At 46.1% G+C, this 20896-nt stretch overlaps 1 protein-coding gene across 1 annotated transcript in view; it reads right to left on the bottom strand.

The window, feature by feature from the left end:
* The window catches only part of COP1 (COP1 E3 ubiquitin ligase), a 198609-nt gene that overhangs the window by 97312 nt on the left and 80401 nt on the right, over positions 1-20896 (bottom strand). Inside the window, exon 12 of the mRNA XM_056844706.1 lies at positions 15608-15751. Within this exon, the coding sequence (XP_056700684.1) occupies positions 15608-15751 (144 nt within the window). The remainder of the gene's footprint in view (positions 1-15607; positions 15752-20896) is intronic.

The following is a 20896-nucleotide window of genomic DNA, read 5'->3' as shown; positions in this document are numbered from 1 at the left end:
AAATAACACACGAACTCCAATAACATTAACACTAAACAACAACATATAACATATATACAATTCGAATAGGGTAAGGTGGCGGACACCAGGTATACCCTGTAAAAAGTCCCAGCACTGGAGGTACACAACCTCTGAGACCTTGTCAAACAGTCTGTCCTAAGTCTTGGCCATGCATATAATTGATGATCCTATGATACATGGGTGGGCAAGATGACCTTCAACCCAGAACAGAAGGAACCTTCATGGTGAGTAAACAAGGCTCCATTCTCGTTCTGGGTGAAGGTCATCTTGAACACTCGCGGGATATCCAAGAGCTGACTGTATGGGCGGGAAATAATATCACTCCAAGACATGCTGCAGAACCCTTCTGCCAAAGGCTGCTTTAGCAGAGGCCATGGTATCAATCTTGTAATGTCTTATAAAAGTACTAGCGGACGACCATGTGGCCGCCCTGCATATCTCATCCAACGAAGCCTGTTTATCAAAGGCAGCAGAGGTGGCCGCACTGTGCACCGAGTGTGCGGTGATGCCAGAAGGCATGGGAATCTTGCTGGCCTTATATGCCTCAATAATGCACTGTTAGCCAAATTGTCCTTTAACTTGAGGAATTAGCAGGCAAGATGGCAAATTACAATATTTATTTTTACAGTGGTATCGCAACCTTTGTCTACCAGAGCCCGTAACTGTGACCTTTAAATAAAGACAGAAGCAATAGATTTCCAATTAAAAGTGTTTTTGTCTTTTTCATTCAATTCAGTGATGCACACAAACATACAGAGAATCTAGGAATATCAAGAGAGGAGTACAAGCACAGATGCCAACGTGGTAGGAGGTCGTTGGTGGGGTATATTTACCGTATCTAGATGAGGTGTTGTCCAAGTTCACATAGACTAAGACAGATTGAAAGTTAAAACCGAGATTGGGGCAGGGGTTCCCTTAGACTTGACCAGCAAGGCAGGAGGGAGCATGGTCGGGCTGCGCAAAACCCAAACCGACAGAGTAACGGCAAAGGTGCCAGGAAAGACCTAAGGTTAGAGAGAGCTATAATGGGCTGGGGGCACCCCAGATATACTGTTTTTCTGGGGGCGGGGAGAGGGGTTTCACCCCTCCTAGGTTCCCAGGTGACAAAAGGTGACAAAAGGATTAAGCTGTGGCTGCCGGGGTGGGGTAGTGAGAATTTGGAAATCTATTCTGATTCCGATGGCTTTTGCAACCCGGGAAGAACTGGAAACTCTCTGCTGACAAGATTATCATTCTGGAACAATGGGTGCGATCTGTACAAACGTCCTGGGATTGCTGCTGTAGAGCTGGAGGAACGACTCATCTTGATATCAGGATCGCTGTAGATGACCCATTAAGCAGTGGATGTTGCGAGGGGGTGTGTGTTTGGCACTGACTACGTGACGGTCTGCTTTCTATGACATGGCTGCGGCTGGAACAGAGGTTGTACAGGAACATGGCTTCTCTCAGGTTCACCGGAGGCTGCTCCTGCATCTGCTTTCTAGCTGCTAGCTGCACGGCGCTCGCAAGAGCAGCCGAGTCCGTGACAACGGAGCGCGCAGCGACCGTCCCGTAGCGTTTGGGGCAGGCGCGCGGCCAGAACAGTAGTCAAGTGCCTGCATAGCGGGTTGCCAGGTCCAGTCCAGGAGACTTAGGCAGGCCCGTATGTTATCAGCACTGCCTAACCGCACTGCTGATGGCGGCATTGGACATCTCTTGCCCTTTAGATGGGCTAGTCAGAGAAATGAATAAGGCATCTGAACGCCTAATAGATTGCGTGCGACTAAGGTAAGTTTTAAGAAGACGTCTTATATCTAAATGATGCCATTCTTTTTCTTTGGAATGGACCGGATTCGGGCAGAATGAAGGTAAGTGCATTTCTTGTGATCGGTGAAAAGTAGTGTTCACCTTAGGGACGAAGGTGGGGTCCGGTCTGAGGACCACCTTATCCTTGTGAAACACACAAAGTCCCTCGCGTGAAGACAAGGCCCTAAGCTCGGAGACTCGCCAAGCTGATGTCACTGCCGTGAGGAAGATGGTTTTCATCCTCAGCATCCGTAATGGAATATCCCTAATGGGCTCAAACGGGGGTCCGCATCAATGCCGAAAGGACTACACTGAAGCGCCACGTTGGAAAATGGTGACCCACTGGAGGTTTGGTTTGGACAACTCCTTTTAGAAACGTTACGACGTGAGGATGCCTGGAAAGAGGGAGTGCCTCAGCACAGGGGAGCACGGTGGATAAAGCCGCCACCTGTCTGCTTAACGTAGAGGCTTTGAGACCCTGATCAACTCCATCCTGAAGCAACTCCAGTATTTTGGAGATCCCCGGGGACAGAGGGTCGACTTGTTTACGTCTAGACCATAACACAAAAGTCCTCCAGGAAGTGTTGTAAATCCTCCTAGTGGATGGTTTCCTTGCCTCTAACATGGTTCCAACCACCCCTGTGCTATATCCTTCCTCTAGGAGGGACCTCCTTTCAATTTCCAGGCGGTTAAGTGAAGCCATGCAGGGTCTGGGTGGATTAACGGACCCTGATGAAGAAGATCTGGGACACTTAGGAGTTCCCATGGCTCCTGAACAGATAGCTCCCTCAGGCTGGGGAACCAAGGTCTCCTCGGCCATAGGGGCGCAATGAGGATGAGAGTCGCCCCTTCCTTTCTGATCTTTCTTATCACTCTGGGGAGTATGGGAATAGGAGGAAAGGCAAACAACAGGAAAGGCAAACAATTTTGGGGTGGGGGACTGGCTCTATTGCTTGAATTTGCAGCAGATGCGATATGGCATCTAGTGTTCGCTGTTGTTTGTCCCTGCGAAGGGACTTTGGTGAATGTACGAATTTGACTTTGGGGAGGGTTGTGAACTCTATGAGATAACCTGTGGAAATCACCTGGTGGACCCACACGTCCGTGTAAGCTCTTTCCCACCTGTGGTGGAATTGCAGGAGTCTCCACCCCACTGGCTGAGACTTGGCGTCACTGCTTTGGGTTCTTGGAGAACTTGTCTCCCTTGTTGTTGGAGAATTGTTGGGTTTGTCCCTGGGAGGGACGAAAAAATCTATTTCCTCCTCTCCGAAAGGAAACCCTATTATTGTTCCAGGAGCCCCTACGCTGTTCTGGCCTGAAGGGTGCTAAGGCACGAGAGGACCTAAAATTGGGAAAGGAGGAAGCTTGTCTCCCCTCCTTCTTGTAGGATTTTGGGAGAACCTTCTTTTTATCTTTGTTTTCTATGAGGATCTTCTCAAGTCTTTCCCCGAAAAGCTTGCCCCCAGTATAAGGGTATGACATGGTTAAGGTCTTTCTTTTAATCTCGCTTTGCCAAGGACGAATCCAAAGGGCCCTCCTAATGGCTATGTTGGAAGCTGTGGCTCGAGCTGCAAAGGACATGACATCAAGTGATACATCTGCTATGAAGGCAGAGGCCTTGAGCATCCTATTAAGACCCTCTATGACCTTACGGTTTTCTCCGTCATATAGCTGTGAGATTTTCCTGAGCCATACAATGAATGCTCTGGCCATTATAGAGGTTGCCGCCGAAGCCTGGATGGCCAAGGCGGAAGCCTCGTGGACCTTTTTGGAGAGAATCTCCGTTTTCCTGTCCAGCGGGTCCCTAATTGATCCCATCCCATCCTCAGATGGGAGGTCCGGGGAATGGACAGCTGCCACTGGGGCGTCAATTAAAGGGAGTTGGAAGAGAGACATGGCCTGAGGGACCATGGTGTACAGCATCCTTGTGTTGGCAGAGAATTGTCTATTGGCCAGGGGCTTGTCAAATTCAGCTTGAACCTGATTTTCGAAAAATTCTGGGAAAGGGATCTCCTAAACCCGAGGTTTAGTACTTGGAAAGAACTCTGTAGCACCCTTTTTCGAGATTTAGGAACAGCATCAGCTACGGGGGTTGGATCCTCGTTGAGGTCAAGAGCCAGCAGGGCCTTACTTAATAGCCCCTGAAAATCCTCTGCTGAAAATAAGCGAGGATGTTGTTCTTCCAACAGAACTGGATTGTCCTAGTCGGAATCGAACTCCCCTACCTCTCTACCCTCCGTTTCAGAATTTACTGAAGAGGTATCCTCCAGAGACTGAACGGCCTGAGAAGCGAGAGGTGCCTTAAGTGCCGCTTTAGTGCGCCATTGTGGGTTAGCTTGAGCCTCCTGACCCTGTTGTGGGCATTGGGGTTTTTTAGGTACAGGATTAGAATCAGTGCCCTGAATGATTGTAGTTAAGGAGTCCCTTAAGGGCCATCATCATTTGGGCTTGCCTGTCTAAGACTCCATTAAACAACTCTACCACTTCCCGCCTAGCAAGAGGCGCCTTAGACTCAGAAACTGATACATCACCCCCCTGTAGAGGTTCTGGCACAGCAGGAGAGCTTTCCAGGGAGGCGTCCCCTGTCGGAAAAACCGCAGCACGCCGCTCCCCGTGTTTCGCGCCATTTTGGGATGGTTTAGCCGAACACGTCTTTTTTTGGCGCTGAGGGAACGCCCACGCCTTGAGAAATGGTGTCGGGGTTGCGCCCGACAGAACGTTCTCTTTGCCGCCGCCCTGTCGAAGCAACGAGGGCTGGGTCATGGTCCTCCTCAGAGAGGAGGTCCGAATCGGAGTCCTTTTTAGCGTCTGCCATCTTGCCCTGCGAGCGAAGTGGGGAACGATAGAAAAACACAAGGTGAGGGAAAACAGAGCCTTGGCTTACCTGTGAGGGCTCCTTCTTCTCTGAGGGAAGGGGACATCTTCAGCGATGGGTGTTTTCGTTCCTATGCTCAGGGAGAGGCAGGATCTTAAACTTGCAGCTTCCCGCCCTTGTCCTGCAGCACCCCCTAACATCCAATTTGAGGACTTCCAAAGCAGGTAGAAGACAGGAAGCATATAACATATTAAACAGAACAATACAAATACAAACAGTCAAAAAACTAGTTGGCTCGCCAACTCGGACCTAAAAGACAACTTGTTGACGAGACCTCACATGAAACAACATGCATGTAATACACAACAAGGTGTTAGTTGCCTATTTTAGTGGGAACCTATCTTGATCAGATGACAAGCCCGTCACTTCTCAGGTGCTGTGAATCATCAATTCTCAGGTTCCCTCTACTGGATTGTTTTATCTCTGTTCTCTTTCATCCTCTTTTTTTTTTTTTACTTCGCCCTGGGTGGGCAAGGTGTCCCCTTCCCTCAGAGAAGAAGGAGCCCTCACAGGTAAGCCAGGGCTCCGTTCTCTCTCTGAGTTCAGGGGACATCTTCAGCGATGGGATCTTCTAAAGCTGCTCCATCTGGGTGGGATCACTGCTGCATACTACTTGCTGTAACACTCTTCTCCCAAATGCCGCATCTGCTGAAGCATAGGCGTCGATTTTGTAGTGCTTTGCAAACTTTGAGAGAATTGACCAAGTGCCCGCTTTGCAGATCTCTGACGGAGAAGCTTGTGCGTCGAAGGCTGCCGACGTTGCTGCTCCACGAACTGAGTGCTCAGTAATCCCTTGTGGACATGGAGTGCCTGAATGATGGTAACATAACCGTATGCACTTTCGAATACCCCTACTGATGGAGGCATTAGATAACTTGAGCCCTTTGTTCAGAGGCGATATGGAGACGAACAGGGCTTCGGATCTTCTGAAAGACTTAGTACGCTTGATGTAGATTCGAATGGGTCTCCTTAGATCCAAGAGATGCCAGTTCTTTTCCCTTGGATGCTGTGGCTTTGGACAAAAGGAGGGAAGGATAATCTCCTGTTGCCTGTGGAAATATGCGTTTACTTTAGGCGTGAAGGTCGGGTCTAACCTAAGGACAACCTTGTCAGCATGGAAGATATATAGACTGTCCCTTGATGAGAGTGCTCCCAATTCTGACACTCTTCTTGCAGATGTCACTGCCACAAGAAACAGAACCTTCACATTTAGAAAGGAAAGTGGAACCTCTCTCAAAGGATCAAAGGGAGGCCCAGTCAACGAGTTAAGTACCAGGTTAAGCTGCCATGTAGGAAATCTGTGCACAGTTGGTAGCGATAGGTATGACGCACCTTTTAGAAAGGAAGCTATATGTGGATGCTGCGTGGTTGCATATCCATCTAGGTGGGTGACTACCGTGGCTATTGCCGCCACTTGCCTCTGTAGCGTGGATGGTTTCAAATTCTGAATTATGCCGTCCTGAAGAAACGCTAGAAGGCTGGCCGTCGAAATGGTGAGAGGGTCTAGATGTTTTCTGTTGCACCATCGCACGAAGGCCTTCCATGTAAAGTTATATATACACTTCGTAGAAAGCTTTCTGGCCTCTAGCATGGTTAAGACGACTTCTTGAGAATAACCCAGGTCTAACAACCGTTGCCTTTCAAGAAACAGGCGGTCAGTTTTAGCCATGCTGGATCCGGGTGTAGAATGGGCCCTTGGTGCAGTAAGTCCCTTGTTACAGGCAGTTCCCACGGTTGCTGTACTGAGAGTTCTTTTAGTGTTGGGAACCATGGACGACGAGGCCAATGTGGAGCGATTAGTAGAACTAGAGCCTTCTCCTTCCGAATCTTCCGCAGCACACCTTGGGGAGAATTGGGAGGCGGAAAGGCATAAAGTAGTCCCCGTGGCCAAGGGGTCTCCGGTGCGTCCACTCCCTCTGCTTCGGGGTGGAAAAACCGTGAAAGGAACCTGCTCGTCTGCTTGTTTTCGTGTGACGCAAACAGGTCCATCTCTGGGTGGCCAAATTTTGCTTGAAGTAGATGGAACGTCCCCTTGTTGAGTGACCATTCGTCCTCATCCACTCGTTGCCTGCTTAGCCAGTCTGCTTGAAGGTTTTGCACTCCCTTTATGTGTTCCGATCTGATGGACGCTAGAAGTTTTTCCGCCCAGTGAAGAATCTTCAGAGCCTCTGCGTGGAGGGAGGATGAACGTGACCCTCCTTGTCTGTTTAAGCAGGCCTTGGTGGCCACATTGTCGGTCCTCACCAGTATGTGTTGATTCTCTATTAAGGGTTGGAATTGTAGAAGCGCGTTGTAAACCGCTCGTAGCTCTAGTCGATTGATGTGTAATCGCGCCTCCTTCTTGCATGTAAGCCTCCTTCAGGTCTAAGGATGTCATGAAGACCTGAGGATGCAGCGCCTCCACGATTGAACGGAGGGTCTCCATCCTGAAGCGTTTTTTGCGCACAAAGCGGTTCAGAAATTTGAGGCCTAAAATGGCTCTCCATTTTTTGTTTTTTTTTGGCACGGTGAAGAAAAACGAGTAGACCCCGTTGTGCCATTGTGAGTTGGGTACGTGTTCTAGCGCCTGGATGTTTAACAGGTATTGAATGGCCTTTTGCGCGCATAAAGCCTTTTCTGGATTCTGAGGGACGGGGGAGACCAAGAACCGATCTGGGGGTTGTTTGTAAAATTCTATTTCGCAGCCCTGGGATATTGTATTCTGCACCTAAACATCCGGTTTTGATAGTTCCCAAGTTTTTGCAAATAGCTGGAGTCTTCCCCCCACCGGGCTGGACTCGGAGTCATTGTTTGTTGGATTTATCCCCAAATCGGCCAGATTTGTCTGAAGCCTGGTTGAAGGATTGGAATCCTCTATTAAATCTGGATCCTCGTCTGAATGATCCTCTGGGTTGACTCCAATTGTGACGCCTACTGTCTGGTCTGGGTCTCTGAAGAAAATACGATGTCCTAAAGGGATGAAAGGAAGAGGAGGAAGAGGGTTTTCCATCCCTCTTGATGAATTTTGGAAGGGCCTTCTTCTTGTCCTTCGTCTCTATAAGTATGTCGTCCAGTTTTGGTCCGAAAAGACGATCACCTTCAAAAGGATATCCCAGTAAAATAGATTTGGATCCACTATCAGCTGACCAGGCCCTAATCCATGTGGCTCTCCTAGCAACAGAGGAAGCCACCAGAGATCTGGCTGAGAAAGACATGGCGTCCAAGGTAGCATCTGCCAAGAAATTGGAAGCCTTAAGTAGTCTGCTGAGTCCATTAAGAACACGCTTGTTCTGTTGCGGTGTTAAATCAATGATTTTTCTCACCCATATGATACTGGCCCGTGCCACCAGGGCCACAGTTGCTGAAGCCTGGATAGACAAGGCCGCAGACTCATGGGCCTTCTTCGTGGTGTAGTCAATTTTCCTGTCCAGGGTATCTTTGATGTTCCCCACTCCATCTTGGGAAATCAATCCTGAAGACTGTAAATCAGCTACAGGTGCCTCCACTAAAGGAACCTGCAACAATGACATGGCCCTGGGCTCTAAGGTATAAAGCCTTTTTGTGGATGCTGGGATCTGCTTGCCTGACATTGGTTTTTGCCATTCAGCTTTAACCAAGTCCTCAAAGTACTCTGGGAAGGGCACTGCTAAAGACTTAGATTGCAGCCTGGTAAAAAATTCCTTGGACCCTCTAAACTTAGTCTTGCTTTTTATGGCCTCTGTGTCCTCGTCCTCATGGAGATCAAGGGCCGCCATGACCTTAGATAAGAAGGTTTGATAATCCTCCCCTTCAAACAGCCTAGGGTGGAGATCTTGACCAGGCTGCGCCCCTTCCTGCTCCTCTTCAGAGGAGAATTCCCTTTCCTTCCTCTCATCAGCTTCATCTGGTGAGAAATCCTCTTGGTTGGTTCTGGGAGGATTTACAGAATGGGATTTCCTGGCAGCCTTGGTAGGCCAAGGCTTGCCTGAGGTAGATGCAGTGGGCTCTGAATGGAGAGAACTCCTGGAGGGGGAGGAGGCCCTAGATAATGCAGGCCTATTGGGAGATGGTCCCCCAAGAAAGGCAAATTCTTCCCTCAGGGCTTTTCTCGTAATATCAATCAAGCTCCTCTCCGAAGGGCCCCCCCGCCGAAAAAAGGGGAAGGGTGGAAGGTACTTTACCGCCTCCTGTGCCCGCATTCGAGTCCTCAGTGGAGCCTGTAGCAGGATCTCCTTCTCCTTCGTCCTCACCCTCGTAGCCCAGGGCCGAACGGGGGGACGCGACGGCAGCTTCCTCTTCGCGCGCTTTTTTGGCTCCCGCCTTTGCCGCCTCCGCCTGCTTTCGTTTTTTAGTCGCGGCCACCGCCGCAGCCGCTTCCCGGCGCTTTCTTTGTTTTTCTCCTCCTTGATCCGCCATCTTGCGTTTTCCCGGGGGAAGGATCCCCTCAGCAACGATTTCATCTCCGGAAAGGATCGCCTCTCCAGAGTGATTTTGCGCATCCGCCATTTTCCTCGGTCGGGAAGAGGCAGAGGAGGGGGGGGAAAGGTTAGGCACAGTCAGACAAAGAGTTAAAAGACTACTAAGACACACACTAAGTAAGAATAGGAATTAGAATTAGAGACAGGTAAAAAGGTTGGAAAGAAGGAGTTTAGAATGGAATTAAGAAGTTAAAATACGAAGCTTAGCTCAAGAGCTCGCTCTCGACACAGCTTCTCCCTGTGAGGGAGGAATAGAGTTGGATGTTAGGGGGCACTGCAGGACAAGGGCAGGAAGCTGCAAGTTTAAGATCCTGTCTCTCCCTGAGCATAGGAACGGAAACACCCATCGCTGAAGATGTACCCTGAACTCAGAGAGAGAAAACAGCGGGAAGGAGGGAGGGCTTGCGGCTAAAGCCGAGGAGCGAGGTAACAAGAGGAATGCGACTCACTCAGTTAAACAGAGGTAAAAAACAAACGAGCAGGACACCAATAGGCTAACAGACAACTAGTTCAAAGTTGGAGTTCGCGAACGAAGCTGCCACCCTGATCAAGGCAGGACGGAAACTGGATCTCCCGCCCAGGGGACAGGAAGTGGATGAAAAAATCCTTTTTGGTCCTGCCTCCCTGGGCACGTGATAGTAATACCCATGAGTGTTCAAGATGACCTTCACCCAGAACGAGAATGACGATTTTAACTACCGTATATACCCGTGTATAAGCCGACCCGCGTATAAGCCGAGGTGCCTAATTTCTCCCCAAAAATGGGGGAAAATTAGGCACCCGCGTATAAGCCGAGGGTCGGCTTATAACCCCTCCCCCCCCGCAGGCTTACCTGGGCTCCCGGCAGCAAGCGGCGCGGGCCTGGCGGCGGCGGCGACACAACCGGACGAGGGCCGGGGCAGCCTCCCTGCAGCCGCCCCAGGCCGCCCTCGGCCGCCAGCAGCGGCGGCGAGGCCTGGCGAGGGCCGGGGCAGTCGCCCCAGGCCGCCCTCGGCCGCCAGCAGCGGCGGCGAGGGCGGGCGAGGGCCGGGGCAGCCGCCCCAGGCCGCCCTCGGCCGGCAGCGGCGGCGGCGAGGGCGGGCGAGGGCCGGGGCAGCCGCCCCAGGCCGCCCTCGGCCGGCAGCGGCGGCGGCGAGGGCGGGCGAGGGCCGGGGCAGCCGCCCCAGGCCGCCCTCGGCCGGCAGCGGCGAGGGTGGGCGAGGGCCGGGGCAGCCGCCCCAGGCCGCCCTCGGCCGGCAGCAGCTGCGGCGAGGGCGGGCGAGGGCCGGGGCAGCTTCCCTGCAGCTGCAGGAGGCCGCCCCAGGCCGCTCTTGGCAGCAGGAAGCGGCGTGGGACCGGCGGCGGCGGCGGCGGCAGTAAGTTCCCTCCTCCCTCCTCTACCGTATTGACCCGCGTATAAGCCGAGTTCGGCTTTTTCAGCCCTTTTTTGGGGCTGAAAAACTCGGCTTATATGCGAGTATATACGGTAAAGCTATCCATCTGAATAAAAGTTTTACTTTTATGCCATCTTGTTCTTTGGAATCTTTCATTGATACTACTTTAACAGAAGAGGTTAAAATTCACATTGATTTGTTTCTTAATTTTTTACAGTGGAGTAGAGGGAAGTCTGCTCTGGACTCAAGTAGGATGAAGACATTGAAAGAAGAGGCAAGGAGGCAAAGATACAGCTCATAAAAAGGCCCTAATTCAGAAACAGGCAGTGGGGGGTGTAGGATTTTTACAGTGAATTGCTTAATGAAATCCAAACATTTTTCACAGCAAGCAATCACTTGGCATATACAAAAACAGGATTAGGATGGTGTCATTCATACCTAGGCAATTACCCAGCAGAACTGCTCTTGGCAGGACAATTCTTATACATCTGCCAGTTGTCTGCCTGTCCTGATAATTGTCTGCCTATTCTGATGCCTGCCACAACTGCTGTCCACAGAAGGTAAGCCACAACTCAAAACAGATGTTTTGAGAAGAGGTGCTCTATTATTATCATACCCCCCAAAATTAAAGTATATATCTTCTGCAATGATAAATGACAAAAGAGAAAACCTTCTATAAAAAGAAAGGGCATGTGATATTCAGTAAAACAGTTAGCACTGTAATTGTAGATTGAACTATAGCATTGTGTCCTTACTCATATCCCAGTGGGATTACAACTAAACTCATTCTGCAAAACTATACAGCTCCCTGAACAGGTGTTACTAGTCGATTTAAAGTAAAGGTCCCCTGTGCAAGCACCGGGTTATTCCTGACCCATGGGGTGACGTCATATCCCGACATTTACTAGGCAGACTTTGTTTACGGGGTAGTTTGCCAGTGCCTTCCCAAGTCATCTTCCCTTTACCCCCAGCAAGCTGGGTACTCATTTTACCGACCTCGGAAGGATGGAAGGTTGAGTCAACCTTGAGCCGGCTACCTGAAACCAACTTCCGTCAGGATTGAACTCAGGTCGTGAGCAGAGCTTAGACTGCTGTATTGCAGTTTACCACTCTGTAACACGGGGCTCTAGTCGCTTTAAGGATACCAAAAAAGGCCTCTGTGCAGGCAGATGTCTTTAATGTGATATAGAAGCTTTCCCCTTACCAGGTCTAAAAACCAAAAGATAAGAAGTCAACAAACTACAAGGACTCCTTTCCCCCTAAAATTACATTTTCTATCATCTATATAACTGGGATTTTGTACTACATGAACATAGAGGAAAAGCAAGGTCAACGTCCAGAATACTATCCAGCTCAGGTTATCCCAAGCATACCTACATCTAACCCTACTGGATAAAATGCAGAAAAGGTAATGGGCTATAACCAACCCCCTCTTACAAAACTTCCTGCTGTGCCTACAAAAACAAAAACCCTTGCCCTTCTTTTTTTTTTAAGCATAAAGTGACATTGAAATGTCTTCTACAGCCAGAAGGAAAATACATCTGCACATATTTATTTTGCATAATTATTCTCCTTCTAAAACTGGATTTTAAAGCAAGGACAAACAATAGAATGAAACAAAGAGAAAGGAGAAGGAACACTGCATAGTGACAGTCAACAGCAGCAGTGGATACGGTAATCAAAAGGAACAGGGAGCTGCTGAAGTCTCCAACCTTCACCCTGACTCAATGATCAGGGAACAACTCCCCCCTTCCAGAATTTCCATGTAACATGATAGCAGGCCAGTCTCTAGGTCAGTAGCTCTTAGTGCAGCCAGTTTGCAAATCATGGGGGCCATTCAGGATTTTAGGAAGCCTCTTCTCCCCACCTGTAATGGCTGACAGCCAGTGCAGGAGAATTGTTTTATATTGCTTACCGCATCCAGAACATAAAATCCAGGAGTTTTCCTACAGGCCTTTTTAAAAAGTGGCAAACAGAACCAAATCTGACATTTAAGAGTTGTCTGATGGCAATGAAGCACAAAGGTCTCATTGAATGTATGCCTGAGAAAATAGAGTTGAATTTACCTGTAACTGTTCCATCGAGTGGTCTTCTCTGCAGGCACTCTACACACTCCCTCTTCCACCTTCATTAAAATTAGTTACTTTTTGGTTTTTGGGAAACCATAGTTTTCTGTGACATGGGGAGTGGCAAATATGTTTTATGTTTGTCTTACAAGGAAGGATGGCAAGCCACAGCAATCTTGGTTTGCAGGGCTATTGTAAACCGTAGTTTGCCAATCCTGATGCAAGAAACGATGGTTTGCCAAAATCCAGAAACTAAACTGGCCCACAATGCGCAAGAGAATACACAAACCCAAAGCTTCCCCCAGGCTCATTCAAGTCAACACGATCCCATGGGTCTGACCTTACATCTGAACAAGGCTACTGAGATTTTTTAAAGCAGAATTAAAGGTCTCACATCCCAGAGTAAGGCAATTGCTGGGCCAGAAAATTACTGTACTAATTTAAGCAGATTAAATTGTTGCCATTCATCCAGTTAGAGCTGATCTTAACCAAAACAGAGAAAGCTAAAAAGTTTTATAAGGTTTTTAAGTAAAATGTGGTAGAGCTAGACAAATTTCTTTTATTACAGAAAACTAAGACACACACTGTCATATTGTTTTCAGAATGTAAACAGTAGCATTTCTTTTTGTTACTGCTTCATGGGGTCACACTATACTAGCGCACTGGCACTGAGTGTTTCAAATTTTCATTGGTTCACTGTAATTCAAAACCCGTCTGAATGCAAGGGTTCCACTCATACACATGTAAAAGAACAAGAATATGGGACTGTTTCCCCTGCAAAAGAGAATTTATCTGGGCAAACTATATATATTTTTAAAAAGCCTTCTAAAGGGTACCATTTGGGGAGCCTGTGTTCCCTGAGCACAACATGCTTCCTGACTCAGCTCCCTACATTACATTATGTCTTTTGACTGGGGAAAAAACCCTCCAGTGAAGTTGTCCTATAGTGAGATGGTCGCTGTTCACTGGTATAGACCCAATAAGAAGGAAATAAACTAGAATATGCTGAAACATATCACATTTTGGTCATTCACTGAATCATATATGCACAGGTTTACGCCTGGAATTGGAATCAGAAGTCCCCCTTTCGGGAGACATGTCAGTGTTGTCTTGTCTTTAAATCCTAGGAGGAGATCACAAGCCATTCCAGACTTCCTACTTCTGGACTGTCAATGAAAAAAACTCTTTACCTGCAAGATTCCTAGGGGCCAGTTTTCACAAGTAGTTTTTACAAGATAATATTACAGGGAGGTAAATTTAATCTGCTTCTCTTCAGACTATGTTACATCGCTTCAATTGACAGCTCCCCATTCAGCTACTCCTGGTTTCCACCCTGCGCACACTTTTTAGCATTTGTTGTCCTTGACTTAGATGAGACGCAAAGAAAAGCCCCCTCTGGCCTATCACCATGTCCAGGCACAGAGAAGCGGCAAGCACCTCACAATGTTGTCTATATTGCAAGGCAAGTAAGAGGCACCAGTACTAGATGATTCAATTTTACCTAAGCTTCAGAGGAAGTGTGTTTTTATAGATCTGAATGTTGTCTGCTTCTAGCCCAAGGAGGTACAAGGTTTTGATTTGCTTGCAAAGTCAAGTTCTTTGGAGAGCAGAAGCCTGTAACTGAGGCAAGTGAAACTGCCTTGCTATTCATTTATGCTGCTTTCACTTACCATGAACCAATTTAAGAAGCTGGCAGTCTGTAGCTTTAGGTATACTAATTAGGTTGCAAAGCTCTCCCAGCCAGTAACTAACCATGCATGGATTCTCGGCTGCAAATAAAGTAATTTAAAACTACAACTATTTTGCATGAAACTCTTGTATTACAGGGCCTTGAGTTTCCCTCTGTCATCCTCATAGGAAGTGGCTAACACTCTTAAGAACCCATTCCAATTAAGGCTTGGGCCAGGAGGAGAGTTTTACAATGTAGAACAAGAAAATGAATATACGTTTCATGAAATAGTAGAATCATAGAGTTGGAAGGGACCACCAGGGTCATCTAGTCCACCCCCCTGCACAATGCAGGGAACTCACAACTACCTCCCCAGTGACCCCCACTCCATGTCCAGAAGATGGCCAAGATGCCCTCCCTCTCATCATCTGCCTAAGGTCATAGAATCAGCATTGCTGACAGATGGCTATCCAACCTCTTCATAAAAACCTCCAGAGAAGGAATGCTCACCACCTCCCGAGGAAGCCTGTTCCACTGAGGAACCACTCAAACAGTTAGAAAATTCTTCCTAATGTCTAGACAGAAACTCTTTTGATTTAATTTTAACCCATTGGTACATACGTAAGAGAAAAGATGGGAAAATGTTTCACAGACAGCAATAAAATCTGAATTATACTGATTATGCAGCGAAGTCCTATTTTCCATCACACTATTGCCACCAGTCCAACAAAGAACATATCCAAGCTATTTATCCTACAGAGTCCATTTACATCTGAACATAATATATACGCTGTGATCTGGGAAGTCCCCAGTTCAAATTATGTCTTCTCTGCCCCAAACTCACTAGATGGCCATTTTCTCTCAATCTTCTCAGTTCTCCACCTGCAAAATGGGGGTAATGATGATGACTTCCCTCATCTGTTTCTATGGATAACAAGATAAGATGAGAGAAATGCTTGGAGCACTAGAAAGTGCCATATAAATGTTTCTATTATTATTATTATTGCCAGCAAATAGGTGATTGTGCACTGAAGATATGGTACGGAAGGGCAGGGGCAAGCTGCTCAGCAAGGTTTAATGGAATTGCAAATTCACAGCTTATTTTAAAACCACGCTGAGATTCTATTTGATATCTTAGGCAATGTTATCGGCATATGGCGATACCTTGACCTTTTTTTGAAGCAGAGATGTATACTTCTGGCATGAATAACTAGGCCTGTTAGACGCACTATCCCCTCAGAGTATAGATCCAATGAGCTGGCCAGCACTACAGGTAGGTGTCCCGCATGAGGCTGTATCCGGTCTGCAACAGAGGAGGGCAGCACTGGCACAACACTCCACTGCCACATTCTAACTCAAAAGGCAAGAAAGATAGCACATACCTGATTTTGGAATTACAGGTCATTTCATTCTCAGGGTAGTGAATATCAACTGCGTCTTGGATGACTGTGCCATATTCATATACTTTAATCTTCTTTGTCACCCCAGCAATGGCAAAGTAGTCACAGTCCCGGTCAAACTCAATACTAAGAAACAAAAACACACAACCAAAAAAAAAGCTATTAATACACATATCCATAGCCCAAACATTAAGAAACACAGTAGATTTGAGATCTCCCGAATTAGCAGAACTCTCCTCTCTATTAGCTGGTTTGAAATGGTGAAGTTAAGAGGAGAAATAAAAACAAAAGAACAAGCAAATGAAAAGGGTAGGGAATTTTATTCCTGTCTATGTTAAGACATGTAAACAGTTTGCTTGCTTTTCTTTTGGGCTCTATACAAACAATAAGATGGCAGCCCTAGATTAGTCACTGGCAAACATCTAGTCCCTGACCTGAGACAAGGTAAGCCATTTCGACACACAGTCAGATCATGACCTCCTTGTCTACTGACTCCCCCTACCCCTGCTGTAGCTCCTCATTAGCCCACCTGTAGCTGGGTAGTTTTGCCCAGATCTCCAGCCTTTGTTTTTATTCCTTACTACTTTCTACACCACCAACTTACCCATGCGACTACAGTGACAGCTTACATCGTGAAAGTAGAGGGAAGGATTTTGACCTGCAGTGAATGACTATGTGCCACAGGAGGATCGTCAAGTGATTTCCTTTACAGCTAAGAATCCAATTTCAGTAGGATAGCCATGTTGGTCTGTTGCAGTGAAAAAGTAACAAAAGCATTGTAGCTCCTTAAAAGCTGATATGTTATTACAGCATAAACTGCCTTGGTCTAGAGATCACTTTATCAGATGCAACAAATGGATCCTCAGTATGCAGTCCTTTCAAGTAAGGGTACATGAATATAAAAGGACAAAGAACCATCAGGGGCAAGGGGTCATGAAATTCAGGAAGTGCAAGGTAAAGTTTTATTACACAAAAATTCAAATTTAATCAAGGAATTTATTATTTAATTTAAAGTATGTATTTTTTCCTACAAAGACCAGATTGCAACCAATTTATATATCTAAACTTAAAATAGTGCATCCAGATTAAAATACCACACAGACAATAAAATGGGAGGGAACCAGTCCTGAAGAACCCAACATGATGTCCAACATTTTTCAATTTCTGTGCCACTGTAATGAAACCAGAAAGCCAGATACAATCATACAGTGAGATCTATCACTGTGAATTCAGAAAATCTTTTTGCAGACTTTCTGTAAACTTCATTGGGGAGATTTGCAAACCCTACGTGACCCATGCAAGTTCTTGCAGGTTTTCCACTTGTCTAATAGAATTTAGCTCATGACATGGTAAGACCTGCACTATTCTATCATATACCATTGGTAATTAGTGACATGGAGGAAGGAAATGCAGAATGCTGTAATATCATAACATGAGGTAAATTCCCCCAGGCAATACAGAGTGGGAGTGGTAACTCTAGACAAGGGGTGACCCTTATTAGCAGTAGGAGCATACTTAGATGCAGCATCTTGTCTGGCCCATGGTTAATTCACAGAATAATCCCCCTGCTTCATTTACACTTACCCTGAACATTAAAAAAAAAGATTCCAAGTCTTACAACAGCATCTGAGAAATAAAAGTGGACCACAGATAATAGCCATCCCTATTCATCTGCTGTATTCAGGTGTCTCATGAGAATCTTAAGAAGAAGTATATTACAAATAAAGTCCCAGCCATGAAAATCTTAAGAAGAAGTATATTAAAATAAAGTCCCAACCAGAACAGTGATGACTGCTGATAAGCAAGACATCCTTGTCAAACTTAAAGGAGCAGCTTATGTATGCGAAGATACTTATCTGGTCCCCTTACAGCTTTCTATACTTGGCAAAAACTGCAGAGGATGAAATGCAAGTCCCTGCTGGTAACAGACAAAAGGGCTATTCCATTTCTTTTCACATACCACAAATGCAGACCTAAGAAACATCACACAACTACTTTGCCCACCAAGTCAACTTCCATTTCAAATGCCCAATGTTAAAGAGAGCCAGCTTCAATTAAACATTTGCCACTCAGATGATCCCTAAATTAAGAGGTCCGCACCTTTCTTTCCCAAGGTGTGGCCAAATCAGCCAACGTTATATTTCCAAGGGTCCTGGTGTGACTCTTTGTGTTTCCAACAGATGAACAATGGTTTCTCCTGGAATTTTAGGAATTTTAGGAGTTTCTGCTGTGTGCGGAGGTACAGCAACACAATTCATTTTTTTGTTTTTGTTAAAACAGCCACAGAGGGGAAAAGTGGCAGAAGAACATTCAGTCTAGTCATGCAAAAGCTTCTTCTTTTTTTTTTTTTTTAGAAGAGCTGAACAATCTTGCCAGACCAGAACTCCCCACTTCGTCCTTGTTCCTACTCAGTAACACAGGTCATCAGTTCTCAGGCAGGACTGTCCAAGAGCACTGCTTTGTTGAGGATCTCCAGACTGAAACTGGGTGCACCTTTCCTTCCCCCTAGCGATGATGCAGAATACAGAAATGAGGGACAGTTTTTGGCCAAGGTTTTCAACTACTATGGGCAGACTAACCCTTTTGTTTTTAGCTGTGTTGAGGTAGAGGAGAGGTAAACGAATTGGGGGGGGGGATATTTTTTCAGCATATTTGCATGCTCAAATTTGATCTCTGCAAACTTAGTAAGAAGTCAAGATTTCACCACATAGTTTTTGTGCATATTTGACAACAGGTATGAACATAGGCATTAGCTACTGAAATATTATTTGGCTCAAGAACACGAATTTGCTGCTTGGTAAAACCTAAAAGCGAAGCCCTACAAACTTTATTACACCACAACTTTTCTAAAGCTAACAGCAGGCAGATGGCCTATGCGTTATGAAGACAATAAAATCTGGGTCAAAAACAATCAATTGGTGTGCAGTTGACTGGAACTGCAAGTTTAAGACTACCTCGGGATACCTCTGTAATTTTCACAGCTGCCCGTTACTACATACTCTCTGTATTTTATTATTTATTACATTTGTACCCTGTCCTTCCTACAAGAGCATAAACTGAATTATCCAACTTTATTCTCACATCCATGCTGTGAGGCAGCTTAGGCTGGAGAGGGAGAGGAGTTGAAGTCCACTGTATTACCCACTACAAAACACTGGCTATATGGACAGCATTTTCCCTCTCCTGCTACTGATACATCTTTTTTAAAAAACAAACCCTCAAGTAGTTCCATCCCTGAATATAGGCAATTACCCATTCCTTCACCATGGTACTCGGCATAAGATAGGAAGCATGTACATGGCCACACCCAACAACAAGCCAGGCTTACATGGGTTTTAACTTAGTCGCAATTAAATTTTACTGAGTGAATGCAGCCCTCACATGAACACATGAAGCTGCCTTAAACTGAATCAGACCTTTGAAACATCAAAGTCAGTATTGTCTATGCAGACCAACAGTAGCTCTCCAGGGTCTCAAGCAGGGGTCTTTCACATCACCTACCTGCCTAGTCGCTTTAACTGGAGATGCCGGGGATTGAACCTGGGACCTTCTGCACGCCAAGCAGATGCCCTACCACTGAGCCACAGCCCCTCCCCTCGTAGCTATACACATCATATCAGTTGGCCACCATTTCAAACTCAAAGCAGCACACGCCCAGGGTGCAGGTGACCTGCACAGACGTTGGAGGGGGGTATCAACCCCAAGAGAAACATTTGCTTTTTAAGCCACAGTCTGGGGAGGGGGGAATGGTGCCATTCCTGTAGTAACAGATTAATGTCGTGTAGAAGCAACGATCCTTGTTCAGTGCTGTTTCACGGAAAAATTAGGAAGGGAAGGGTATGATCTCAGGATTAATTTGTTGAGGCTTCCTAGTGGAATTGAATTTTGCAGGGTACTTGATTGCCCAGTATTGTGTGTTCCTCGTCAACTCACTATGTCTCAGGAAAAGATTTTACAACCAGAAGCCTGTTTCACCACAATGGATTTATTTATACCACATTCTTAATTGAACTGCTGTCTCAGTTACTGTTTGTTGCCCTGCGGAATCTGGTACAGAATAACTAAACTGATGCCATCTATTCATCTACTTGGGATTCAATCTATACCCTCAGACTTCTGTAGCCGAAAGAAAAATATTGCTGTGTCTGGTAAAGGTTCAGGTTATTAGAACTGGAAAATCCTGTCTTACCTGAGGAGGTTTTGTTACTTACAAGCTTTGACTGTTTTTCCCTTCCTAAAAAGGACATAACTTGTTGATAATAAATCAGCATTTAAATGATGTGTCTCTTAAAGTTAATGGACTGTTTAATTTTTTTAAAAAACATAATAAAGAGCACTAGTTCCAGCCAATGACATTGATTCCCATGCCTATGACCTTCAAGCAAAGGCATTGAAGGGGAAAACATATGCAGAAATATATAAACTACCTTACAGATGTTTATCAACTAAGTTTATCAACTAGAAAAACCTTTACTCCACGTCCTGAAGCTCATTTTAAACTGCCAGGATGCTCACAGGCATAGCTATTCTGCCTCTATACATACACAGAATTACAGAGCTGAAAAGTGGCAGTCAGGTTCACCTAGCACTGACTACTACCATTAGGCAAACCACATGACACCAGTTGGCATAACCTAGCACAAAGTGATTCTCCAGATGTCAAGCAACAGCCAGAGAGCAGTATTTAATGTACATATGTTAGCTCAATGACATACGTATAATTCACATTTTCATGGACATGGGGTATGTTAGACTACAGTTTGATGACATGCTTAATACTCACCTGGAAAATTTCTATAATCGAATGTGATTGTAAGTCATTTGTCTTGCTTTTACCTCCTTATTCTAGCATTTGTTTCTCAGTTCAAAGCATCAGATTGCCAAAGCTCTCCTGGCAAACAACAGCTTGTTTCTCTGGATTATAACAGGAACATATAAACTGCATAGAAGGACTTTTAACTATAGGGCTGCAGCTGTTTTATACCCAGTCCATTCTTGGCACAGTTATCCTTTTCTTGAAGACTTCCTGACACAATTATATTCCCCCACCCCAAGGCTGTGAGTCTACTTATTTGTAGACTAACACAAGTCAAGTTAAATTTTAATTAAAATAATGGCACATTATTGAACATCGGAAATCCCTCCACATTCCCACCAATAGAAAACTAGAGAAAGCTGTGCAAGTTATTGGATGGCAGAAAACCCACTGGCATTCTACAGCATTAAGATTAGCATTTTGGGATGTGTTCCAAACATTTTCACTTGGTACAG

This window comes from Euleptes europaea, chromosome 2 (genome assembly GCF_029931775.1).
Source record: "Euleptes europaea isolate rEulEur1 chromosome 2, rEulEur1.hap1, whole genome shotgun sequence".
Classification (NCBI taxonomy): domain Eukaryota; kingdom Metazoa; phylum Chordata; class Lepidosauria; order Squamata; family Sphaerodactylidae; genus Euleptes; species Euleptes europaea.
Note: the sequence above shows the minus strand (reverse complement) of the source record. Positions and strands in the feature narration are given on the sequence as shown.